This window comes from Lissotriton helveticus, chromosome 2_2, assembly GCF_964261635.1.
Source record: "Lissotriton helveticus chromosome 2_2, aLisHel1.1, whole genome shotgun sequence".
Lineage (NCBI taxonomy): Eukaryota > Metazoa > Chordata > Amphibia > Caudata > Salamandridae > Lissotriton > Lissotriton helveticus.
This window is the reverse complement of record NC_136060.1, coordinates 493,481,105-493,508,455: the sequence shown is the minus strand read 5'-3', so window position 1 is coordinate 493,508,455 and position 27,351 is coordinate 493,481,105. Positions and strand designations below refer to the sequence as shown.

Genomic DNA, 27,351 nt, shown 5'->3' with positions numbered 1-27,351 from the left:
TTGTCCAAGCAATAAGAACCCACCTGATTGTTACAGTGTAATTCCATAGGCTGTCTACTTCATCTTTTTGTCCTGATGAAGACCCACATTGACGCTTTGCACTCTGCGCTCTTGTGAAAGGGTCGAAACGTCGACCTTAATAATTGACCATGTCCAAACAGTCTCCTTATCCTTTACTTTTAGAGTAATAATTTGATGAGGATTCATGTAAATAATTGTACAAATGCGACAGGATGCGTATTTTGTTAAATCTATGCCACTTATGTTTGTCTTGTATATAGCTTCACTATTGACATCACTTATCACTTTTTGCTCACTTGATGTCACAAAGGTCACTTCTGTCTCTTTGCAATGCCTTTATGCAATTCTTGACAGTCATATTTGTTCTCGTTTATAAAAAAGAAAAAGAAGTCAATAATTCATTTTTTGGTGTGTGTTCTTGCTGTTTATTCTCAACAAGTCTTTATGAAACTTGGGCAGCATGTTGATTACTCTGGCTGTTTTGTTATTAATTACATGTTAACTTAGTTATTGTATTACCCAACAGAACCACTTGTGTGTTATAGCGTAAATACCCAGGTTCTGCGGGACACAGGGTCACCCCATTAACTTTAATGTTCTATGTTCCTGAGCATAGTTCTGTTCCTGAGCAAAATCCCTGCAACAGTGCTACCAAGAAGATCAGGTCCACATCCCCCGGTTTAGTTTTGGGTCTAAAACTGAGGGGCATATTATCAAGCCCCTTATCACCACGTTATCGGCACTTTTCTGCCGATAACGCAGCAATATTTGCATCGCCCTATTATCAAGGCAGAGTTAAGTCAATTAACGTAGCCTAAAGCCACATTAATTGACTTAATGCTGCCTTGGTAATAGGGCCCCTTTCACGTTAAACTCAAAGTGAAAGGGGGCGTGCAGTGGGTGTTGCGGTGAGCGTTCCACCGCAACACCCATTCACTTTGAAGCTGCCACCTATTATCAAGAGAGGCGATAATAGGTGGCAGCGCCGAATTTGAGAACAGGCAAGACCTGTTCTTAGGGTGGCAAAACGAGGAGAAAGGCTTCATTTCTCCTCGTTTTTGCTTTTTCCATGTGTGCTGCCTCGTGCAGCACACATGGAAAAAGCAAAATGCCAAGGTTTCTTTATGTGCAGGAAGGTGTCCTTTCCTGTACATAAACAAACCTCTTTTTAAAAATGCCAATATGTAACTTACATGTGTGCGGCATAAAGCAGCACACATGTAAGTTACAAACTGGCATTTAAGGTTTGTTTATGTGCAGGAAGGAACTCCTTCCTGAACATAACCAACCTCCCTGCTCGCAGACACCCTTGCACTCTGGTACAAGGGTGTCTGCGCTGTTGATAAGGTGTAAAAACAACCGCCATCGCAGGGGGAAACGCTAGGCTGCACCATATCCTTGGTAATATGGTGCAGCCTAGCGTTTCCGAAGTGGCGAAGAGAGGCGTTAAGCCAAGATGGCTAATGCCTCTCTTCGCAAATTGTTGGTAATATGCCCCTGAGTTATTTAGGGAAGGAGTGGCCCGTGCAGGTCAGAGGGGCAGGGTGGGGGTGACTCCACAGACAATGACGAAGGAAATTAATTATTTCCCTCTTCCTCATTTTCTGAGTCCCACCCGCCTCACCGCTCTTACCTGCACGGGCCGCTCCTGATTTGGGGTGTGTTGGGCCCATCAGACTGATGGGCTCTGGTGCCACTGCACGTGCTGCACTATTGATAGCTCCACCCCTGCCTAGAGTCTGCGAAATACCTGTCCAGGTACACATCTCACATTCTTTGCTGAACTCTAATATTACACACAACATGACAACTATCCAGTGAAGGCACAGTAAACACTCAGAGGAACATTGTGCCTCTCACAATCTGTGTCCAGCCCTGGACAACAATTAAACTTATGATTCATCGCTCAGAGCGCAGAGCTGAACTTGCTGGCAGTCCTTGAACAAAACCAAGACAACCCTCAACAGAGACGTTCATTATAATGTACCAAGCCACCCTCAGGGGCGGAGCTATCAGTGGTGAAGCCGGTGCAGCGGCACCGAGGCCAAGAGGGTTTCACTGAATCCTGATTAAAATGCGATTTAACTCCATAGTTAGTGGTTGGGGGGGCTTGCTGAAAGGTCTATGGCACTCTTGCTATGCTGCAGGCCCCCATAATCCCCCGGAAGAATAGTTCACCTTGAGGAAAGTTAGGATTTTGTCTTAAGTTAGGATTTTGTCTTAAATTAGGATCTTGTCTTAAGTTAAACGGAAGTTAAACGGAAGTTAAACTTAAGTTTGTCTTAAATTTTGGTCTTAAAACAAAATCCTAACTTAAGACAAAATCCTAATTTAAGACAAAATCCTAATTAAAGACAAAATCCTAACTTTACTACTACTAAATGCTTTCTGTGAATACCAAAAGTAGTCAGTTAAGGTTTTGTCTCCGATTAGTTCTGTGAATCGGCCCCAAACATTTTAATCCCAAACTGTACATAAACAACTGGAATACTGCCCTTATATGTTCTTGCTTTGGACCCATGTTGATTATTACGGATGCTATGTGGAGTGCTGGAATGTAGACCAGACTTTGGGGAATTGACGGGAGGTGTTTTGGAAGATCCACCCGAGCATGAAGCCCATTGGACCTCGCCCTGCATCGGGTAACGTGCCAGCCCGTCAGTACCCTAACCTTAGTTAGACCATTAAATCAGTGATGTTTATTAGCAGGAGTTGGATTATAGTTTCATTTGGAAAGTTGTTTTGATTCAGGATATATTTCAGTAAACATAATAGACCCCGCTATCAGTTTGCCAAACTTTTTGTTTGACTTTATTTTGATGACATTGTAGTCCTGAAGATCAACTATGTAATGGTTCAAAGGGTGAACCCATCAAGAATGTGAGCACCAAATTCAAATCCCACTGAGGCATGATAAAAGGAGTGGGAGGAAACCTATTAGTGAGAACCTTAATGAATCTCATAACTATGGGAGATTTAAGCAACAAGGGTTGATCTGGTAAATAGAGAAAATCCGACAAGGTACTGTAGCCGTTAACAGTAGCTACTTCACAACCCAGTAGCACTAGAGAGAAAGAGAAACTCAGAACATCAGATAAATGGGCCTTCAAAGGATCAATCGATCTTTCTCCACACCATTTAACAAACTTGGCTCACATGCCAGAATATACAGGTTTTTGTGAAGTGTCTTCTGGCTTATACTATAACGTCCACACATCCGGTCGGAGAGAGAAAGAACTCAGGTTGCCCCGTTCAATCTCCTGGCATGAAGGTCCAGGCTCTGAAGGTGGGGGTGTAAATTCTGCCCCTGCGATTATGAGAGGAGGTCTACCCTGAGAGGGAGACGGAATGGAGGGTGAAATGAGAGGTAAAGAAGGTCTGTGTACCACACCCTTCACGGCCAATCCGGGGCAATCAATATGACTTGAGCCAGTTCTTGGCGAATCTTCCTCAGAACTCGAGGAATCAAGGGTATGCGGGAAAACGCATAAAGAAGCTGTGAGCCCCCATCTAACTGAAATGCGTCCCCCCTTCCCACGTCGGATCCTGCAGACTGCAGAATGCCGGGCAGTACGCGTTCTTGTGAGTGGCAAACAGATCCAACTGAGGAAACCCCCACATCCTGAAAATGTGAAGGACTCCTGATGGAGATGTCACTTATGATCGGCTGAATAATGCCGACTGAGACTGTTGGCATGCACATTCAGTTTCCAGCCAGATGATGTGCATTTATGCAAATCTGATGACCCAGAGCTCAAGACCAAATTCACAGAGCCTCTCTGCAGAGAAGATAAGACCCTACTCCTCCCTGTTGAACTGACTGACCGTGAAGGGAAGGGAGGAAGATCTCGAGAACCAAACGAATCGCCCACAATTCCAGAAGATTGATGTGAAACAATCTTTCCTCTGGAGACCAAAGACCCTTGTCCTCCAGATCCCCCAGATCCCCCAGATGGTTTCCCCACCCTAGAGTGGAGGCATCCGTTATCACTGTGGCCAACGGAGAGCAAGGTTGAAACGGCTTCTCTTGAGACAGGTTGCCTGGAACACTCCAGCACAACAGCTCCGCTGCAGTGTCTCTGGAGATTCTGAACAACTCTTCGAGATCTCCATTGCGCTGATACCACTACCTGTGAAGGCGCCACTGGAGAGCCCTCATGTGCCAGTGTGCATGGTTGACCAACAGTAAGCAGTAAGCAAACAGAGTAAGCAGGCACAAGACCTTCAGTATGGAACAGACGCTCCATTCTGAAAAATTGGAGTCATAGCCTGGATGTCTTGAATCCTCTGTAGAGGCGGGAAGGCACAAGTTACAGCACTGCACCTGTGAACAGGTTGCACTGAGAGGGCACCAGGTGAGATTTGGGTACACTTATTGAAAATCCCAATTCAAACAACAGCTGTGTTGCTACCTGCAAATGATGCAGCACCATCTCTGGTGAGTTTGCGCAGCCAGTCGTCCAGGTAGGGAAAATCAGGAATCCCCGATCTTCTGAGATGAGCTGCCACCACCGCCATCACATTTGTGAAGATCCGAGGAGCAGAAGTAAGGCCGAACAGAAGGACCGCAAACTGCTAATGTTGAGACCGCCTGTAAAACTGGATACTTCTGATCAGTGGCGGCTCCTCTGTTAACCCCTTCCATGCTTATGATGAGCCCAGCTCGTCATGAGGCACAGTGGGCATAAGGGCCGCAGCACTCCCACGCGCTGTGAATTCCAAGCCTGTGCGGGGGTTCTATTGGAGTGGGCGGATTCATGACGAGTCCAGGTCGTCATGAGCACAGCTCCACTGTGCAGCATGACAAGCTGGACTCGTCACGAGCACTGGGGCACCGCCGCTCCCCCCCGCGCCGTAGGGGAATTACCCCTGTTGCGAAGGGGTTAAGGCGGAGGAGTGTCGCGCCACTGATAGGAGCAGCAAAGAAAGTAAAAAATAAAATGATAATAACAGAATGTCATTATAATTTTAGATTATCCTCCTGCTCTAGCAGTGCCTAAGGGGGCGGGCTGAGCTGCAGAGGAGGAGTGTGCAATGACCAGTGTGCAATGACCGCCCAAAACAGTCATGCACACTTTCCTGTTCTCCATGCAGGCTGCATTACATTCTGCATGGAGAACATGCCCACCCCTCCCGCCCCTGGCTGAGCACAGTGTCACGGTGCTTAGACCAATCACAACGCTGCATTGCAGCATTGTGATTGGCTTAGGGGTGGGTGCCTGGCTGTCTGCTTCCTTTTCCAACCTTGAGATGGACACAGGCGAGCAGGAGAGAAGACACGGGACCTGGCAGCGGTGGAAGCAAGGTAAATTTTATTTATTTAAACCCCACACACCCCCTCCCACAGCACCTGCGCCCGCCCCCCCCCCTTACCCGCGAGCCGTGCTGACCGCCCCTGCTTCTGATGCAACTTCAGGGCGGGAATGTGAAACTATGCATCCTGTAAACTGATCAACACCATCCAATCTTCCTTCTCCAGCACAAGAAGAACCTGAGCCTGGGTCAACATTTTGAATATCTCCTGTTGGAGGTAAAAATTCAGGACGTTGTGAGAGCAGCACCCCTGACCCCTTTCCTGCTCCGGACCCACCTCAAATGTATCCTTTTGCAGAAATGACAGGACCTCCTGCTGGAGAAGCAGAAGATGCTCTTTCGAGCAAATGCCCTGATGGGGAGGGGTAGGAGGGGGGAACTCCCGGAAGGGTAGGGAAAACCCATTATCTATGATGTCCAAAACCCAGAGATCTGTAGTAACAGACCTCCAATGCTGTAGAAAATGGGTCAGCCATCCTCCTACGGGACAAGTATGCTCTAGGATGGTGGAGTTAGAGCTGCTTCCCTGCCACACCAACCGGAGGGGCAGAGGAGGGGAAGGAGTATGGTGAGGAGGAAATTTGCTGTCGTGCAGCACCCCGCAGACGACCCCTGCTCTTTCCCCTCTAGGACCTGTACAAGGGATTGTCCTGCTGCTGCTGCTGCTGCTACAGCTGTTGCCTAGCACGAAAGGACAAGTTTCTTCCAAAGCCATGAAACTTGCGGAACTGTTCACAGCTCCTAGGAGGAGATTGAAGCCCCAAAGACCTCGCTGTGGCTTGACTGTACTGAAAGCACTGCAGCGCCAAAGACGCTTCAACCCTAAATAGGCAAGATCCATTGAAGGAAAACCCGGGCCGAGACCTCCGCTCTACCAACGGAGTGTGCAGAGATTTGCCTACTCCACGCTCCGCGGAGAACGTGGAGTAGGCAAATCCCTGCACACTCCGCAGCAATGCGGAGTTGGCCAGCCCCCGCCTCCCACCCCCCTAATAACATGTGACAAGCGAGAAATGCACATGCGCCGGTGCATGCGTATGCGCAGTTTTCCCAGAGACGGCGATGAAGAGGAGGAAGTCAGCCCGGCGACATTGCAGCCAAGGTAAGTGGTTTTTCTTTATTTTAAACTCTTTTTATTTACGTTTTAATCACTTGTTAATAGGAGGGGTGGGAGGCGGGTGGCATGGTGGAGCTCCACGGAGTTCCACAGAGTTTGTTCTCAACTCCGTGGCCCTCGGCGTAGCCCCGCTACACCGATAACGCCCGGGGTTAATTGAAGGGCAAATCCAGCAATGAAGCCTGGACATCAGGCGAGAATCCCGAAACATGCAACCATGCCGGCCTCCTAGTTTCCACAGACGATCCCATCACCCTGGCTACCGAATCAGATGTGTCCAGACCAGATTGAACCACTTAGTGGGAACCAGATTGGCTATTGGACAACACCTCCTTTGTACCTCCTCGGGCAACTTTGGGACTAGCGTCCTGCATTGGCAGTGCTGGCAGCAGTTTGTATTTCACAAACATTTGTTCTTCTGCTGAAGCCCCTACTTGTTCAGACCCTGCATGGGCAGTGGTGGGAATGACCAATAGTGGCAGACATGGACTCTACTCCTGAAGCTCCTATGCGCTCTGGTCCTGCACAGGCCGTATTTAGTATTAGTGTGTAATGGGCAGACATGGGTTCTACTGCCCATGTCCCTATGCGATGTGGTCCTGCCATGGGTTCTACTGCCTAAGACCCTACTCCCTCTGTCCTGCATGGTCAGCAGTGGGAATGACCAATAGTGGCAGATATAGGTTCTACTGCCCAGCATGGGTAGTGTTTAGCATTATTCTGTAATGGGCAGAAATGGGTTCTACTGCCCAAGACCCTACGCATTTGTCCTGCATGGGCACTGGTAAGATTGACCAATACTGGTAGACATGGGTTCTATTTCCTAAGCCCCTATGTGCACTGTCCTGCACAGGCCGTGGTGGGAATGACCAATAGTCCCACTTTGAGTGTCCTGCACGTTCCCTCGGAGTTGCTGTCACCCCCGGAGGGGTTTTACATCGAGGGCCTCTCGCCCTAACACGCTGTGGGGGCCAGAACTGACAGGCTACGCACCGCACGGGACTCCAAGGACCAGGAGCCCGTGCGAGATACCACCTGCGAGGAAGACCGCCCACAGCTCACCGGTGCATACATCCACATCCGGTTCCCGCAGCGCGGGAAGCGCGCAGGACGAGCCGGACGAAGCCCGGACAAAGGGCCGGCCGTCTGTGGACGGCTGTGGACGGCTGAGGACGGGACGGGCCACATCTCGTTAAGGAAGCTGGGCGCGTCACACCAACGCGAAAGGTACAGTGCGTACTGCGACCTACATACATTCAGCTGTGTGGGAACTACAACTTGTTGTGAGTGGGGATGGGCAAGCGTAAATCCATGGAAGGAGGGGGGGGGGCTATTGAGGCAGCCAAACGCCAAAAACGGAGTAAGAAGAAGAAAGCAACGGTATCACCCAAACATGCGGCGATGAACTGCATCATGGACAAAATTGACACTATCATTGATGATTGCCAGGACATATTATCTGCTGACCTGCGGCCCCCAGAGGCTGCGGAGGTGGCCAGGGTGGTAGGGGGTCCAAACCCTATTGTACAAGAGGTGGTCGGTCCAACTACTATAATCCCCGAAATGTTCAGAGTCAGTGCTAAGCAAAGGGCGGCTGCCTTAAAGCAGCAAGGGCAAGAAGGTCGTCCAATGGGGGGAAGGGCAAACTCGCTCCTTAGCGATGTGAGTGTGGAAAATCCCCCGGTCACACCTATTACAGCTAATGATCCAATCTCATGTTCCAACAGGTTCACTGTACTGGGAGAGATCCAGCAGGAGCTAGAAGGAGAAATTCCTAGTAGTGGCACTAATAGCTCCCCTTCACAAGGTATAATTGATGGTTGTGATTACTCAATCTTAAGAGACATCGCGGGAACCATTAGAGATCTGGTTAATCTAGTTTCTTTACTTAAAGACGAGATAGACGGCATGAAAAAACTAATTATAAATCTAACTGCAGTTCCAAATACCAATTTGTGTGTCCCATGGCACCAACCTGGGGCGTCCTCTAAGATAACTATCGCTTATCCAACTAAATCCCAAGGTACCCTCCCAACAGCAGGGGAAAATGCTGCTACTAGTAGTAAGTGCCTCCAGGTTGCCCCCGAAGAAGGGGTGCAACTAGTATAGGCACGGTCCCTACTTCAATCACTAATAGGTTGGTCCGACCCGTGATGGAAACTAAGGCAGCAAGTAAGTCTAGTGCTAGCACCCAGAGGACTCAGAGGGGGCCTACAGGAGGGAGAGGACCGTTAGGACCACCACCATGCAAAGGGTTAGGAATGTTAGTAGGGGCCCAGCTCCATGGTTCTCCAACAACCTTTAAAGGGCCGCCCAACTATAGTCCAGAGCCCTCTAGGAACCAAGCACACACAAAGGGTAACTTTGCCTCGAATACAATATACATGACTAATGTGCCTAAGTGCCAAACGCGAATTAATGGCCCAAGGGAAGGGGTAGACTCCTTGACAAACAAGGCCATTCATTGGCTAAGGCATATTAGAGGGTGCCGATCAGTTATTAATGATGACATAGTCAAAGTAAGGAGAATGAGCCATCCTGGGGCTAGGCATGATGCTATTGAACTAACTCTGTCGTCTAACAACCTAGCTGAGAACTTATTTATGCTAGAATTCTGATCAAGCCCCCCTCATCCACTCTGGTATCCAGTTGAAGAAAATGCCCCCATCACCATTTTCGCTCACCACAGTTATGCCTTCAAGGGACATTGGGCAGGGGTGCAATAGGACGAGGCTTAATTCCATTGATTGACTATCTCATAGGGGGTCAGGCGAAATGACTATTGACCAACTGGGGCCCAGAGGCAGGGAGCACCGACCGATACGTAGTAGGGTAGAGGGGGTTGAATATTCAGGTTTGGTAGGTTCTCCCCTGGCAGAGGTTGAAATAGCCAGTGTCGATGGTGGGCTGGATCCTGGTGTCTCCAACATAGAGGTAGCAGGAGGCCAGGATTCCTCAAGTGCACATGGCCCAAGGGACCTGTCTCTAGCCCCCGCAGTACTGTGGCGTGAATCTAGTAGGGCTGGGGGAAGATTAGTCTCATGGAATATAGCAGGATTGGGTTCTAGAATGCACTCACCCGAATGGGTGTCCTTTATAAACGACTTTGACATTTGTATCTTCCAAGAGACATGGGTCGGTGAGCCCCTGTTCCTCTTGGGTTTTCTTAATTTCTCTGTATCAGCCCTCAAGGGATCGAAGGGTAGGCCGAAAGGGGGTTTAACCATCTGGGCCCGGCAGGCACTCTTTGACAGAGTAGTAGAGCTCCCATCTGGTTACAATGACATCCAGTTGATTAGGATAAGCATGGTTTTGGGGGAGTCCTTAGACATCTATAACTTGTACGTTAGAGGGCCGATTGGAGGGAAATCCCAGGTTCTGGCGGCGCTTGATCATCTGATTGGCTCTCAGCCAAGCGAGAACAATATATTAATTGCTGGGGACCTGAAAATGACCTTTGAGCCTCTTTCTGTAGGTGACTGGCACTCGGGAGAGGATGTAGACTCTGAGTGGGGGATCCCTAATCTGGACTTAAAACCTGTAAGCAGATGGTCAGCAGGTATAATGCAGATGAATGCTTTATGCAGCGAAAGGGGGCTCAGAGCTTTCAATGGAAGGACAGTGAGTGACGGCCAAGGGGCCAACACCTTTGATAATGGTCGCTCGCAAAGCCGGATTGATTATGTCATCTGTAACCTGGCAATTTGGCATTTGATGAGCGACATGCAGGTGGTTAGTAGACAGGAGAGTGACCACAACCCCCTATGTATTACTCATCTCCTGTGGGGGGGGGACTTAGAGGAGCAAAATAATGTGGAAGAAGCTGTAGCGGAGATTGTTCAAGCGAATGATATGAGGCGGGTCAAGTGGTCCCAAATTGCAATGAATAATGAGGTGTTAGAAAGCATTGGCAAAGACCTGGATAGCACTACTTCTGCTATGGAAGCAATATTGAAGAAGGGATCCGGGAGTGGATCCTATCTGGAAAAAGTCACCAACCTGCACTGTGAATTCTTCGGTTTAACAAAGGGTCATTTCTACAAGGTGGTACGCCTCCAGTCGGGCAAGAATAATCGCCCACATCCAGCGGGGTGGTATAACGCGGCGTGTAGGATGGCCAGAACTTCTCTGGGAACGGCCATTAAAAATAAAGATCCAGTAGCCGTCAGGGAAGCAAGACAGAAGTACAAGGCCAGTGTAACCATAGCTAAGAAGCAATGGGACGAGCAGCACTGGCAAGATCTCAAAGCTGCCAGTTCTGCCAAGGATTCCAGATTATTTTGGAACATCGTCAAGTGGCGGAAAGGAGGCCTCCCAGAACCACCTTCAAACCACGTCTCTCAGAATAGCTGGTTAGACTATTTTGGTCCCCAATACATGTGCCGCCCTGAGGATAAGACCAGGGAGTCTGTAGTCACCGCTATATTTCCAGCCCCTCCTTTTAACAATGCTGATGTAGCAGTGGCTCTGTACTCAGTCTCTCGGGGGAAAGCTCCCGGACCCGATGGGGTCCCCGCGGATGTCTTCCTCCATGAGAAATCACGATGGGGCAGGTATATCCTGAAGCTGGCTAATGCGGTAGCGTTAGGTGCTCCGGTACCGAAGTCTTGGCTAGGGGCTGTAATAATCCCTGTGTACAAAAAAAGGTGACAAAACGTTACCGGGGAATTACAGGCCCATTAGCCTAATAGACACGGTACAAAAGGTGATAGGTAAAATGACCCTAGCGAAAATCATGGTCTGGGTAGAAGAAAATAATGTCCTATCTCCTTATCAAGCCGGATTCCGTAAATTAACCAGCACCATAGACCAGATATTCCGGTTTATGTTGCTACACTGGAAGGTAGTGCAGTTGGGGAAGGGCAGTCTTTATGCTGCCTTTATTGATTTACGAGCAGCTTTTGACTTAGTCCCTTGCTCCTTGCTATGGAAAGTCCTAGCCGGGATGGGCATGCCACTGGAAATCCTATCGCTAGCAATGAAACTGCACGATTCAAATTACGCAAAAATTCAGTGGGGGCGGCATGGGCAAGTCACTGCTGAGTTTGCGGTAGAGCGGGGTGTACGCCAAGGCTGTGCCATGGCCCCCACGCTCTTCTCATTGTATATTAATGGTGTACTTGAGCGTATGTTGTCTAGTTCTGTAGACGCTCCGACCCTGGATGGAGTGAAAACGCCAATCCTACTATTTGCAGACGACACGCTCCTAATATCTAAAACCCCTCGTGGCCTGCAGCGTGCCTTGAAGATCTTTGAGGGCTTCTGTGTTGATCGTGGGCTTGAAGTAAACGTAGCTAAAACGAAGCTCATGACATTTAATCCTCATGCCAGTTTCAAAGGGAATTTCTCTATGGATGGCCAAAGGGTGGAAAAGGTCTCGGACTTTGTTTACCTGGGAATCCGTATAGCAAAGGGCGTGAAGTGGGGGAAACATACTGAAATGGCGGCCCTCAAACTCCGCCAAAACGCTGGTGCTATAAGTGCTCAGCACAAAAAGTCTTTGACCAAACCAATCTTGCCAGCAATCCAGGTGTATGAGGCCAAAGCCGTCGGCTCGGCGCTTTACGGCGCAGAGCTTTGGGGCTTTGACAATTTGACTTCATTAACGCTTGCTGAAAACAAATTCCTGCGAAACCTCATTGGCCTCCCTAAAAGTACACCCATGAAGCCACTGCGCTGCGAGTTAGGCAGGAAAGCCATATCAGATATGGCTAGATTACGACCCATTTTATATTGGCGGCGTATTTGGGTCACCCCTGAACTCGCCCATTATGCGAGGGGCTTCCTGGATGTAGTTAATTCTGATAAATTTCACAAGATAGGCTGGCTAAAGGATTTGTGCAGAACACTAGGGATAATGGGCATGAAGGAGTTATTGGAGAATCCAGAGCAGTCCCAGTTCCCTGCCAAAGACATCATGAAAACAAGGTATTGGGAAATGGTAGAACGCCGGAACTGGAATGATGCAGATCCCTCCTCCTTGGAAGGACGCTTTTTGGAAGTAAAAGCTTCCCCATCCCTGGAGCCCTATTGGGACATCATAGCTAAGCCTCAGGACAGGAAGCTTTACTTCCAACTTAGAGTGGGGTCGCTCCCAATTAGATCGTTAACAGGAAGATGGGCAGAAGCTAATTCTAATGTTTGCCCAGCTTGTAACATCTGCACCGAGACCATTGCCCACCTTCTCTTTGTTTGTGGGGCTTACTCAATCCCCCGACGTGTCTGGCTGAGGGCGATGTGCAAACAGCTTGGCACAAGAGAGAGCAAGGTGGCTTTAAGAATTATCTGCACCAGCTCTCTGCCAACCATTTCTGTGGCGGCTGCCAAATTCTTGGGATGGGCATGGGCTATTAGAAGGAAATTTCTTGTGCAATAGTAGGTCGTTTGAGACTGTTCTTCCCACCAGTGAAAAGGAATGTTTTTGACCTTGTATTTTGGACTTATACTGGTTTTACAACTATATGAACTTCGATGTTTTATTGTTGGTTCTTAACATTACAGAAGTCATGATGCTTTATTCTTTTAAATGTAAATTTTTTGTATGTTGTAGTATCGTTTCTTTATTTTTTCTACTATGGAAAAAAAAAGGAAATGTTTTGGAGGTTGTAATAAAATTTTATACGCGTTATTGTGGATCTAATGGTTTTAGATGTATCATGCTTTTATGAGTTTTTATCTCGAATAAAGCAAATTTGACTTGACTTGACTTGGACCAATAGTGGGAGAGGTGGGTTCCACTGTCCAATCCCCTACGCTCTCTGTCCTGCATGGGCTGTGGTGGGAATGATCAATAGTGGCCGTCGTGAGCTCTACTGTCCAGGACCCTATGCACTCAGTCCTGCACAGGGAGTGGTAGGATACATTGCCCCGGGGAGCTCTTGATCTCCTCGCCTGGGGGAGAGGTGGTCTTCATCTTCTCCGCGTTGGGGAAGGGGGTCAGAAGCCTCATCTCGAAGTCCTCGCGGCGCTCGTACCCTTTCCCTCGATAGATGAAGATCTTGTTCTAGAAGCAGGAAAGGAAGGAACAAATATTGAGGTTCCTCACAGTACCATCAACCAGATACCCCAATCTAAAGCACCCACTCCACATCCAACAACTGTTGCAAGAGTGACAACAGGCACACCTGAGGTGTGTCACCTGAGAGTGACAACATGCACGCCTGAGACATGTCACCTGAGATTGACAACACTAGAGACGTGCTACCTTAGAGTGACAACACACACACCTGTGGCGTGTCACCTGAGAGTGACAACATGCACACCTGAGGTGTGTCACCCGAGAGTGAAAACATTCACATCTGTGGCGTGTCACCTGATAGTGACAACATACACACCTGAGAGTGACAACATGCACACCTGAGGTGTGTCACCTCAGAATGACAACATTTGAGGTGTGTCACCTGAGAGAGACATTGTGCACACCTGAGGTGGATTCTGCACTGATAGTCCTGTGAAGTACCCTCAATGTCTGTGGCCAATGCAGGAGGGAGCGTGAGAGAGTGAGCATGTGATTGCATGAGTGAGGCGGTGAGTGTGTGATAGTAAGAGTGAGCGAGAGGCAGTGAGTGTGTGATTGTATGAGTGAGTGAGAGGTAGTGAGCGTGTGAGTATGACAGTGAGCCAGAGGCATTGAGCATGTCACTGCATGAGCGAGTGAGGCAGCGAGTGTGTAATTGTGAGAGTGAGAGGCAGTGAGTGTGTGACTATATGAGTGAGTGAGAGATAGTGAGTGTGTGGCTATATGAGTGAGTGAGAGATAGTGAGTGTGTGGCTATATGAGGGGCAATGAGGCAGTGTGTGTCGGCATGAGTGAGGCAGTGGGTGTATGATTGTATGAGGTAGTGACACCATGAGTGGTGATTGAGTGAGGCAGTGAGTGTGTGATTGTGAGAGTGAGTGAGAGGCAGTGAGTGTGTGACTATATGAGTGAGTGAGTGAGAGATAGTGAGTGTGTGACTATATGAGTGAGGCAGTGGGTGTATGGTTGTATGAGGTAGTGACACCATGAACGCGTGATTGAGTGAGGCAGTGAGTGTGTGATTGCATAAGTTATTGAGACAGTGAATGTCTGATTGTGTTAATGAGTGAGGCAGCACGTGTTTGCATAAAGCAGTGAGCATGTTAATTGGATCAGTGAATGAGGCAACGGTATGAGGGAACAATGAATTTAGTGTACATTTGTATTAGTGAGCAAAACAGTGAGTGCAACTCTGTGAGTGAGACAGTGAGTTAGTGATTATATGAGTATGTGAGACAGCAAGAGAGATATTGTATGAGTGAGTTAGTGAGCGTGTAATTGTGGGAGTGAGTGAGGCACTTAGTGAGTGACTGCATGAAAGACAGCAAGTCACTGAGTATGTGGCAGTATGAGTGACTGAGTGTGTGACATGATGAGGTGAGTCAGTGTGTTTGTATGAGTGAGTGAAGAAGTGAATGTGTTACTGAATGAGTACTAAGTTCATCCATCCATCCATTCATCTATCCATCCATCCCACCACCCACTCACCCACATCCATCCTTCCATCCATCCATCCATCTATCCATCCATCCATCCATCCAACCAACCAACCAAAACCAACCTACAAACCAACCCACTCAGTCTGCCTCTTACCCTCAGGAAGGTTGGGAATCCCTGCCCGTAGTAACCAACAGCAAAGTAGTCAGGAACAGGACGCAGCACTTTCATGATGTTTTCATAAAACGTGGCTTGTTGTTGCTGAAATTATAAAAATAAACATTTACAATGAGTTTTGAGAACATGATGTGCCCGTCCTTCACAAGTGGTACGTCAAGATGGCGGCGTCTGGATTGAATCTTCAGCACTACAGGGACTGGATGTAACTGAGATATGCCATTGGCACCTCAAGTGAAAGTATATGAGATAACAAGGACCCCCTGACTAAGTAGGAAACTTTTAGGACAGGGTAAAACACGATGTAAATATCTTCCTAGACAGTTGTAGTTGCTAAACGTCTGTGATTAATTTGTCATTCCAAAGCAGAGAAAATGCAATGTCAAGCAAGAAAAATGTATAAAGCAAGAAAATTCATAAAGCAAGAAAAATTTATAAAAAAGAGATCTATGTTTATTAAAAATTAGGAAAATAAAAGCACAATAAATTCAGCAATTAATTTTAGACACAAAATATACAATCAATCTAGATCACAGTTAAAAGTAGTGGGATGTCTTTATCTAATGCAATACACAGTAATGTGGCGGGATTAGGATTAATTCCGACACGCGTTTCGGCGCTATAACAGCGCCTTCTTCTGGGAATCGAGCCACAGATTCCTGTGTTAGTAAGGACTGGCAGTCTACGTATTGTGGAGCTGGTACTTCTTAACTATATGGAGCTTTTTTCAATGCTTGTGATTAAAAGGATTTTATATTGTATGTTTCTTTATGATATCAATATTCTTGATGTGTAAATCCTTTCGATGAAGGTCTGCGATGCTATAGTTTAGTAATGCAGGAACATTTCACGGAGAAGACGGTTTGAAAGCTCTTGTATGATAAATAAGGAGATTCCATATAGGATATTCCTTCTATGGCTTAGTACATTCCATGAGCCAGATAATGTAAAAATAGTCAATACTGGCGTTCCGGATATGTGGAATTAGGTCCGCCTAGTCTCCGGACAAGGTTATGTTCACCTCAAGAGAAAGGCCCTCCATGTGGGGGGAGGCTAGTGAAGGGGCAAGGCTCTCTAGATACACCTGGGGATCTGCAAGGCAGCATGTCTTACAGGGTGTAGCTTGTCACACTGCAGGGGTGTGGTGGCCGACTTACTCTTTGCTTGTCCACAGACCTAGATGGAAGAATCAGGGACGTACTAAGTTGGCCTGGGTAGAGTATGCGGCGGAGTGTGTTAGGTCGCACTGTTTGTGCTGATTTTTAGCGCCAGGTGTTTGTCTTGTGCTGGAAAATCAGAGCAAACGGCACCATGTGCAGCACAAGAGGGCGCTGTTTCTTTCTGTCGCTCGAGCAGATGTTCCACTCGAGCAGCAGCTTCCTCAACTCAAACAGAAGGTTTCTTAATGTAAGCGGTCACAGCTTTCCGTGACCGCCCACGTTGAGAAATCTCTCCGGGAGGTGGTCAGGGTTGGATTTTCCTTGCTTGCCAACTTAACATTGGAAAATGTAAGCGAGGAAAAAAACTCTGCTCCGCGGAGCAAAATTTTTGGGAATTCCACATACTTGGAGTGCACAAAGTACAGAAAATTCTGCAAACTCCGCAAACGAGGCGGAGTTCACCGCCAAGGCCTAGTCCTAAGGAGGCACAGGTGGCTATCCACAGAGCTCTTGCATGGTTCTTGTTGAAGGAGCTGACCCCGAATATGGGGACCGGCCCATGGCAGACTTCACTGATGATCATGCGAAGTCATGGAGACCGACCCCTGCACAGTGCTCGCAGAGTGGGTTGAGAGAGCATAGAGCTGGGAGGCAGGAGGTTTCTTGTGTGAGATCCCAGGCATATGGAGCTCTGAGGTTGACCCTACGCATGAGCTGGGGGCTGCCATAGCTCGTGCTGGGCTTTGTCCTAAAGCTAGAACGCCAACATGCACCATTGATGTCAGTGACAGGAGCCATACTGGGAGTAAGGATATTCACCGCCCACCGGCCTCACTATTTCGAGACCTCTGATAAGTATTGAAGCCATCCTGCAAACTACCTTTTAAATAGTTGCAAATGAGTCATCAGACACCCTCTGAACTTTCACCAACCCCCCAGACACCTGCGCTCTGCCTCCCTCTCCCTCGCACACACACCCTGCATTCGCTGAAGCAACAGTGGAGGGCGGTTCTTCTTCTACCTAGCGACGAAATCCTGGAATAACTTCCCCTTCACCTGCAAACCTTCACCTGTCTCCTAAAATTGCAAAGGGCACACAAGACCTGGCTGTTCAACTGATTCCACCTGAAGCAGGGAGACCCTCCACGCCTGGATACCCTCAGGGGTGACTAGCCGGTCTTTATAAATCCTGCTTGATCGATTGATCAATTGATTGATTGACTGATTGATTGATTGGAACCCATGCTGAAATGCCGTCTTGTTGACACTGTGCGTGGCAGGTGACCTTGGAGGGATCTGATGTAAGAGGGAGACAGCCATGACAACGCGGGCTTTACACCACGATGCTATTACGATGCTGCCATTACAATGCAAGTCGTTACAACGACTTGCGCTGGATGGCGCTAGATACTAAGGAATAGTAGATTTACTATTCCAACACCTTCCCTACTGTTGCGTAGGCTGGAGTTGGAATAGTAAGTCATACTATTCCAAAATCCAGCGCCGACAGCGCAAGTCGTTATAATGACTTGCGTTGTAATGGATGCGTCGTAATGGCAGCGCGGTGTAAAAGCCCATGTTGTCATGACGTACATCCGATGTTGGACTGTGACTTATCGTCAGTAGAACTTATTTTAACGAATTCTATGTGCCTATGTGTTGTAGCTGATCTCATGTAAAGTGCCATGTCACACAACTGTTCTTTGAAGCACTATATAAACCAGAAATATGCAAATAAGAGAGAATGCAAAATAAATCTTCAGATTACACAGACAAACATACCTCATGTGACACACAGTGATAGACTTGTGGACTGTGACACGCACTAACTAACACATGTGTATCATGATGTATACAAATACAAGTGTGCCGCAACACACATTGGTTCATGTGTATTGTTACATTTATGCACTAGGACACTGAATGCTCATACACTTTCACCAGCATTCACACACACATACATGCAAACACAGCCACACAAACATATACATGCATATGTGCAACTGTGCATACATGCAGACACACACATGCATCTTTACACACAGCATACACAAAAACACACAGGCACATATGCAATCCTGCATGCAGGACCACATTTCCATATATAAACAGACACATATGGACCCTCACATGCAGAGTCATACAAAGGCACATACAAACACATACATGTGCATGCATAAACACAAATGCACACGTACATGCATTCCCCTCATACACTCGCAAACACAGATAAAATCACAGATGTACACACAAATGCACACATACCTACACCTTGCTCATGTGCACATGCACACACATGCAAAGGAATAAGCATACATGCATGCAAACATGAGCTTGCAGACACACACACATGTATGGACATAACACAATTGAACATCTACAGACACCCTGCACGTTTGTTCACACACATGTACAGACATATGCACATTTACATGCACAGACACACATGCATATACATGCAAAGATATAACACAAATGAACACATACATACACTCTGCACATGTATGCTCACACACACAGGCATAAACATGCATTTACATTAACATGCACACATACACACAGATGAACACATACATACACTGTGCACATTTGCACTCACCCACAGACGCACAGGCACAAGCACACATGCACACACACGTGCGCACACACACACACGTGCACACACACACACGTCCACACACACACATGTGCACCCACATACATGCAGAGTGAGGTGCACTTACCAATGTCTGACTCAGCAGCTCGTAGTCGAAGACCTCGCTCTCGTACTGGTGTGCCAGCTCCTTGCACAGGTGAATCGCCTCCTCCCACATCTGGAGAGAGAGGGACACGACAGGTAGATTAATGGCCCTCTCCTGTGTGCCAGCAGCTCAACATCTGGGCTCTTCCCTTCATTAAAATGTCATTTGTGCTCCACATCAACCAGGTCCTACCCTGTGAGCCGCCTCCTTTCATATATAATTCTGAGCCAGTGAGGAGGGTTCAGACTTTACCCCGCAGCTGTGCCACCCCATACAGCAAAGACTGCTCCCGCAGCGGTGCCAACCCTGTGCACAGCGTACAGCAAAGACTGCCCCCGCAGCTGTGCCACCCCCTACAGCAAGGGCTGCCCCCGCAGCGGTGCCAACCCCATGCCACCCCGTACAGCAAGGACTGCCCCCGCAGCAATGCCAACCCCGTGCCACTCCGTACAGCAAGGACTGCCCCCACAGCGATGCCAACCCCGTGCCACCCTGTACACCAAGGACTGCCCCCGCAGCTGTGCCACCCCCGTGCCACCCCGTACAGCAAAGACTTCCACTGCAGCTGTGCCACCCCTACAGCAAACCTGTCCCCGCAGCTGTGCCACCCCGTACAGCAAAGACTTCCCCCGCAGCTGTGCCACCCCGGTACAGCAAAGACTTCCCCTGCAGCTGTGCCACCCCCGTACAGCAAAGACTGAACCCTGCAGCTGTGCCACCCCCATACAGCAAAGACTTCCCCTGCAGCTTTGCCACCGTGAACAGTAAAGACTGCCCCGGTAGCTGTGCCACCCTGAACAGCAAAGACTGATCCCTGCAGCTGTGCCACCCCATACAGCAAAGACTTCCCCTGCAGCTGTGCCACCCCCATACAGCAAAGACTGAACCCTGCAGCTGTGCCACCCCATACAGCAAAGACTGAACCCTGCAGCTGTGCCACCCCCGTACAGCAAAGACTGAACCCTGCAGCTGTGCCACCCCATACAGCAAAGACTGAACCCTGCAGCTGTGGCACCCCGTACAGCAAAGCCTGCCCCCGCAGCGGTGCCACCCCCGTACAGCAAAGACTGAACCCTGCAGCTGTGCCACCCCATACAGCAAAGACTGAACCCTGCAGCTGTGGCACCCCGTACAGCAAAGCCTGCCCCCACAGCGGTGTCACCGTGTGCCACCCCGTACAGAAAGGACTGCCCCCGCAGCTGTGCCACCCCGTACAGCAAAGCGATACAAAAGGGGATGATGGACGGAGCGTTTGAGCAAATCAAACACTCACCCCAGTCAACTGATCTGGGCTTAATCCATCACCATTCTTTAGCCCACTCAGCCACCCCATTTCAGACATGGCTATATGCAAATCAGTCTGACCCTGTGCCTCATGGGAACAGTCCAGCCCGAACTGCCAAGCCATGTCTTTCATGGACCGGAAACAAGCATCCTGGGACCGGTTTCGGATTCATAATCCTCATCAGCCAGGCTATCGTGAATCCAGTGGCCAAGTGAGCAAGGGACTCACGTCTGAGCATACCCTGGGTATGCTCAGACGTGAGTCCCAGGCTCTCCACACTACTGGAGTCAAGCTATCCAGGCTGAATGAAGGCTGATAGCCAGAAACCGGTCCTTGGATGCTTGATTCCGGTCTGGGAAAGACATGGCTTGGTAGTTCGGACTGGACTGTTTCCATGAGGCACAGGGTCAGAGCTGATTTGCATATAGCCAGTGTTTAACCCAGGGTGGTGTGGAGTGCAAAAAAACAATGGATTTAGGCCCAGATCCTTGTACTGGGGTGAATGTATGACATTGTTCTACATTCTGTCCATCAACTGTGTTTTTTGCAATTTTCACCCCGAGTGGGCTGGGTATGCTCAGACGTGAGTCCCAGGCTCTCCACACCACTGGAGTCAAGCTATCCAGGCTGAATAAAGGCTGATAGCCAGAAACCGGTCCTTGGATGCTTGATTCCGGTCTGGGAAAGACATGGCTTGATAGTTCGGACTGGACTGTTTCCATGAGGCACAGGGTCAGAGCTGATTTGCATATAGCCAGTGTTTAACCCAGGGTGGTGTTGTGTGCAAAAAACACGATGGATTTAGGCCCAGATCCTTGTACTGGGGTGAATGTATGACATTGTTCTACATTCTGTCCATCAACTGTATTTTTTGAAATTTTCACCCCGTACAGCAAAGCATGATCCATGCAGCGGTGCCACCCCCATTCAGCAAAGCCTGCCCCCACAGCAGTGCCACCTCATGCCACCCCGTACAGCAAAGCCTGCCCCCGCAGCGGTGCCACCCCGGTACAGCAAAGCCTGCCCCCGCAGCGGTGCCACCCCATACAGCAAAGCCTGCCCCCGCAGCGGTGCCACTCCCGTACAGCAAAGCCTGCCCCCGCAGCGGTGCCACTCCCGTACAGCAAAGACTTCCCCCATAGCTGTGCCACCCCCGTACAGCAAAGACTTCCCCTGCAGCTGTGCCACCCAGTACAGCAAAGACTGATCCCTGCAGCGGTGTCACCCCATACAGCAAAGCCTGCCCCCGCAGCGGTGCCACTCCCGTACAGTAAAGACTTCCCCCGTAGCTGTGCCACCCCCGTACAGTAAAGACTGATCCCTGCAGCTGTGCCACCCCCGTGCAGCAAAGCCTGCCCCCGCAGCGTTGCCACCCTGAAAGCCAAAGCCTGCCCCCGCAGCTGTGCCACTGTGTACAGCAAAGACTGCCCCCGCAGCTGTGCCACCGTGTACAGCAAAGACTGCCCCTGCAGCTGTGCCACCCCGTGCAGCAAAGCCTGCCCCTGCAACTGTGCCACCACATGCAGCAAGGACTGCCCCTGCAGCTGTGCCACCACATACAGTAAAGACTTCCCCCACACACCCGACAGGTACAGCAAAGCCTGCCCCCGCAGCGTTGCCACCCTGAAAGCCAAAGCCTGCCCCCGCAGCTGTGCCACTGTGTACAGCAAAGACTGCCCCCGCAGCTGTGCCACCGTGTACAGCAAAGACTGCCCCTGCAGCTGTGCCACCCCGTGCAGCAAAGCCTGCCCCTGCAACTGTGCCACCCCATGCAGCAAGGACTGCCCCTGCAGCTGTGCCACCACATACAGTAAAGACTTCCCCCACACACCCGACAGGTACAGCAAAGCCTGCCCCCGCAGCTGTGCCACCCATTAGGGCAAAGCCTGCCCCCACAGCTGTGCCACCCCGTACAGCAAAGACTGCCCATGCAGCTGTGCCACCACATACAGTAAAGACTTCCCCCACACACCCGGCAGGTACAGCAAAGCCTGCCCCCGCAGCTGTGCCACCCATTAGGGCAAAGCCTGCCCCCACAGCTGTGCCACCCCGGACAGCAAAGACTGCCCCTGCAGCTGTGCCACCACATACAGTAAAGACTTCCCCCACACACCCGGCAGGTACAGCAAAGCCTGCCCCCACAGCTGTGCCACCCCGTACAGCAAAGACTGCCCCTGCAGCTGTGCCACCACATACAGTAAAGACTTCCCCCACACACCCGGCAGGTACAGCAAAGCCTGCCCCCGCAGCTGTGCCACCCCATACAGCAAAGACTGATCCCTGTAGCTGTGCCACCCTGTACAGCAAAGACTTCCCCCACACACCCGGCAGGTACAGCAAAGACTATCCCCACACCTGGCCGAAGTCCACACTCTGTGACCAATAGATAGAAGTAAAATAGACAAGAAGTTCACCAGGGGGGTCCTCAGAAGGTGGGGGCCTGGGCAACTGCTCACTTTGCCCACACCTAAAAATGTGTCTACACCTCATTATGGCGGCATGGGGTCTGCGCCACCAACCCAGGGTTCTGCGGACAAGTGGGATGGACTAGAACAGACCTCACAAGGATTGGATGGTTATTTTCACTGGCTGGGACTGTTTCGAATAGTTTTTGAATGAATGTGTTTGTGGTTTAGGGTGATGTTGGTGCTTGGTAGGCAGTACTTAATTTGAGCTGATGGTTTCTAGTGCTCAGTGCCGGCACTTAATTGTTAACACCTGCACCTATATTAGTCTGCCACATGGTGGCGCTGTTTATCAAATTTAGAAATTAGCAAAACAACTGCTCTATATGGATTCAATCTATATTAAAAATTACTAACACCAGCTGTCCAAGCTATTCGTATAGCTTTCAGAGCCTGGAATAGTCTGAATTGTCACACTTGCAGGAGTGTATGGGTTAGTATTGTGTTGGTCCGTCATTGGCAGCAATGGGTGGTGCAACCCACAATGGATTCATGAAGAGGGCCCTGGCACTATTTTTCACAAATTAAGCGCTGTTGGTAGGGCTGTTCTTTGGTTGACGTCGGGGTGTTTGAGTGTGGTGGGCGATAGAGTATATTGTTTGTAGTAGTGAGGTGGTCAATAGTGTCACTGTATATGTTTTTAAGTATTTTAGCTGACAGACCTGTGCTAATAAAGCTGCTATTTTGCTGATATATACTAGGTCTGTGTTTCTGTTGCCTCTCTGGATAGTTTAATCTTCCGGTGCCTCATAGAAATGTATTATGAGGAAGAAGCTGGAAGACGGGTGAGGTTCATGCTGACCACGTTTAGTTGTCTTTATTTGCCCAGGTACTATAGAGTTAGGTGACAACGTTTCTTGCTAATGTGCTCAGATGAATCTCCCCCCTCTTTAACCCCTGATCCTGAGTGCATTGTGACCCTCCGAGGAAATCCACAGGAAGACTTGCCTTGCCTTATTTGATGTACTCTGTGATCTCGTGGTACAGCGTCTCTTTCAGCTTCCCAGTGCTTTGTGACCTCTCGAGGACCTCAACAGGAAGACATACCTTGCCTTTGTTGCAGTACTCTATGATCTCGTGCTGGAGCGCCTCCTTCAGCTGCTCAATGCATTTGGTCCTCCCAAAGACCTCCCTAAGAAGACATACCTTGCCTTTGTAGAAGTACTCTATGATCTGGTGGTAGAGCGTCTCTTTCAGCAGCCCAGTGCAGTGTTACCTCCCGAGGAACTCCCTAGGAAGACATACCTTGCTTTTGTTGAAGTACTCTATGATCTTGTGGTAGAGCGCCTCCTTCAACTGCTCAGTGCATTGTGACTTCTGGAGGACCTCCCCAGGGAGACATACCTTGCCTTTGTACTCTATGATCTCATGGTAGAGCGCCTCCTTCAGGTGCCTGGTGCTTTGAGACCTCCCGAAGACCTTCCTAGGAAGACATACCTTGCCTTTATTGAAGTACTCTATGATCTCGTGGTAGAGCGCCTCCTTCAACTGCCCAGTGCTTTCTGACCTCCCGAAGACCTCCCTAGGAAGACATACCTTGCCTTTGTTGAAGTACTCTATGATCTCGTGGGAGAGCGCCTCCTTCAGCTGCTCAGTGCATTGAGACTTCTGGAGGACCCCCCAGGAAGACATACCTTGCCTTTGTTGAAGTACTTTATGATCTCGTGGTAGAGCGCCTCGTTCAGCTGTTCAGCGCATTGTGACTTCTGGAGGACCTACCCAGGAAGACATACCTTGCCTTTGTTGAAGTACTTTATGATCTCGTGGTAGAGCGCCTCGTTCAGCTGTTCAGCGCATTGTGACTTCTGGAGGACCTCCCCAGGAAAACATACCTTGCCTTTGTTGAAGTACTCCATGATCTCGTGGTAGAGCGCCTCCTTCAGCTGCTCAGTGCATTGTGACTTCTGGAGGACCTTCTTAGGAAGACTTACCTTGCCTTTGTTGAAGTACTCAATGATCTTGTGGTAGAGCGCCTCCTTCAGCTGCTCAGTGCTTTCTGACCTCACGATGACCTCACAGGAAGACATACTTTGCCTTTGTTGAAGTACTCTATGATCTCGTGGTAGAGCGCCTCCTTCAGCTGCTCAGTGCATTGTGGTTTTTGGAGGACTTCCCTAGGAAGACATACCTTGCCTTTGTTGAAGTACTCTATGATCTCGTGGTATAGCGCCTCCTTCAACTGCCCAGTTCTTTCTGACCTCACGATGACCTCACAGGAAGACATACCTTGCCTTTGTTGAAGTACTCTATGATCTCGTGGTAGAGCGCCTCCTTCAGCTGCTCAGTGCATTGTGGTTTTTGGAGGACTTCCCTAGGAAGACATACCTTGCCTTTGTTGAAGTACTCTATGATCTCGTGGTAGAGCGCCTCCTTCAGCTGCTCAGTGCATTGTGGTTTTTGGAGGACTTCCCTAGGAAGACATACCTTGCCTTTCTTGAAGTACTCTATGATCTCGTGGTAGAGCGCCTCCTTCCACTGCTCAGTACATTGTAACCTCCCGAAGACCTCCCTAGGAAGACATACCTTGCCTTTGTTGAAGTACTCTATGATCTCGTGGTAGAGCGCCTCCTTCAGCTGCCGCTGGGTGTGCAGGTGGTGCCGGTCCTGCATGTGTGCTGTGTTGACTTCTTCCGACCACTGGAGTCAAAGAGAGACATGACAGGGTTATCTAAAACTACAAAAGAGACCACAACCACAGAGAGAAACAGCTTCCAAGAATATATAGCCCCAACACATGGTGCTGACAGCATCTTACTCAAAGGTTCTGGGATTGTTTGGCCAAGATTTATATTTTTTCCTTCAAGGATCTGAAGTAGCACCTTTTTCCAATAGGTGTAACTTGTACTGGATGTGAGCACATCAGTGAAGTTACCGCCATTAACCATGCAAAGCGTAATCTAAAATTATGTAAGCTTTTCAGCTTTGTGATCTTCTCTAACCTTGGGAGTCATATATATATTTCAGAGGAACAAAATTCTACACAAGCATATTTTGCAGGTTTCCCCCTAAAAAATCCTGTGTTTATAGTACACTTCTGCCAATAATGGTCTCAAGATTATTCTTCACATAAACTTTTTTGTAGTATTGTTCAGCTCCAGGTGAAGTTATGCAAAGCCTTAGAGCTACACAATACACATGGAGTTTGCAAAACTTTTAAGGAGAAATTTACATTTTGCCCACCGCTTGTGTGTGTTGGACATGTTCCCACCTCAGTCAACGTGGCTCTCCAGGGACAGTGACCGGGCAGTTCAACAGTGTTGCGCTCTGTCTTTGTAAGGACTGCTGTTAACTCAACTGGTGGAGAAGTACAAGGAGGCTTGACTAGCTATATTGAGTTCCAAAATAATAATTATGTTGACATTTTGACCCCAACATGTGCCATGGTTTACACATTTACATTACAAGAGCTGCTACTTCCAGCATGTCATTGACTTTGTCCTGATGAAGACCACGTGTAAACGACAAGTTGGGGTCGAAACGTCACCATCAGTATTACTTAGGACTGCCTATATCTTCTTTTGATGAGAGGACCCAGAAGGCCAGAATTAAGCTGTATAGTAACTTATACACCACGACACTATACCATGCAGTGGCTTTGTGGTCCTCCGATACTAGTGAGGCAGCCATCGTTTTTGGACACGCCCCACTTGTCGTTCATGATTTCCTGCACGTTTTATTCACACTATCATTGCTCTATTACACTTCACCCTTCTGTAGCACCATTCACAATCCAATCACGTCTGTTCTTTCATTTTTAATATAAATTGTCTGTTCCACTGGACTCTTTGCTGTGTGCAATATGTAGATTTAAAGTGATGGGTAATTGATTTGTCTACGACCCTCATTTTCAATTATAACATGACGCCTTATGGGTCATAAGGGATACATTCATGTTATCCCTGAATGATGTAGTATTGTGTATCCACTGGAACCAAAAGAACCAGCGTCCATCTTTATATAGACTGGTACCCGGGTTCCCAGGGTGATTCAAGTATCTCTATTGCCTTGCTTGTCTGGGAGAATGTCAATGGTAAGATCAATGCTCTATCAGGGGATGGAGCAGCAAAGATCCTATAGAGAGAAGCATCTCAGACCTGGGGTCCTGCACACAACACTGTGGTGGGTATGGCCCAGGTGTGACCACTCACAGACACAGTGACATCACTGTGACATTAATAGACAGTTGTGTTTTTACATTTTTATTTCAAATGATGGCACAGAGGGTTAAACAGATTTCCCCAAGATCCCATGATTTCTGGGCAGGTGCTGGAAGTGGGGAGTGAACCCATTTGTCTAAGGTCAGATGTGTACCCACTGGACCCCTTGGGTTCAGACTCCAGTAGACCTACATATTTATCTGGCAAAAACTCCACTGATGACGAGTGAGACAAGGGGAGCTTTTCATGCAACACCCTTTCATGCTTTCAGGACCCAAAGTCAGGTCGAGGCTGGTGGTGGGAATTTTGTTGGCCCGTGGCAGGCATGTTGAGTCAGAAATTGGAGCGGGCTGGAGGTATGAAACACTGGTCACAAACTGCGAACACAATTTTTAGAAACCAGTGTGGAATTTAGTGAACCGACCTATGTCCTAATAGTTTTTTCAGAAACGTGCCAATT

The 27,351-nt window shown here is 48.8% G+C and overlaps 1 protein-coding gene across 1 annotated transcript in view; it reads right to left on the bottom strand.

Annotated features, from left to right (window-relative positions):
- Window positions 1-27,351, bottom strand: part of LOC144821564 (dedicator of cytokinesis protein 2-like) — a 3,201,295-nt gene that overhangs the window by 78,310 nt on the left and 3,095,634 nt on the right. The window contains exons 39-42 of the mRNA XM_078678750.1: window positions 25,258-25,371; window positions 18,967-19,056; window positions 15,063-15,167; window positions 13,313-13,454 (exon numbers count right to left, since the gene is read on the bottom strand). Coding sequence (XP_078534876.1) covers window positions 13,313-13,454; window positions 15,063-15,167; window positions 18,967-19,056; window positions 25,258-25,371 — 451 coding nt within the window. The remainder of the gene's footprint in view (window positions 1-13,312; window positions 13,455-15,062; window positions 15,168-18,966; window positions 19,057-25,257; window positions 25,372-27,351) is intronic.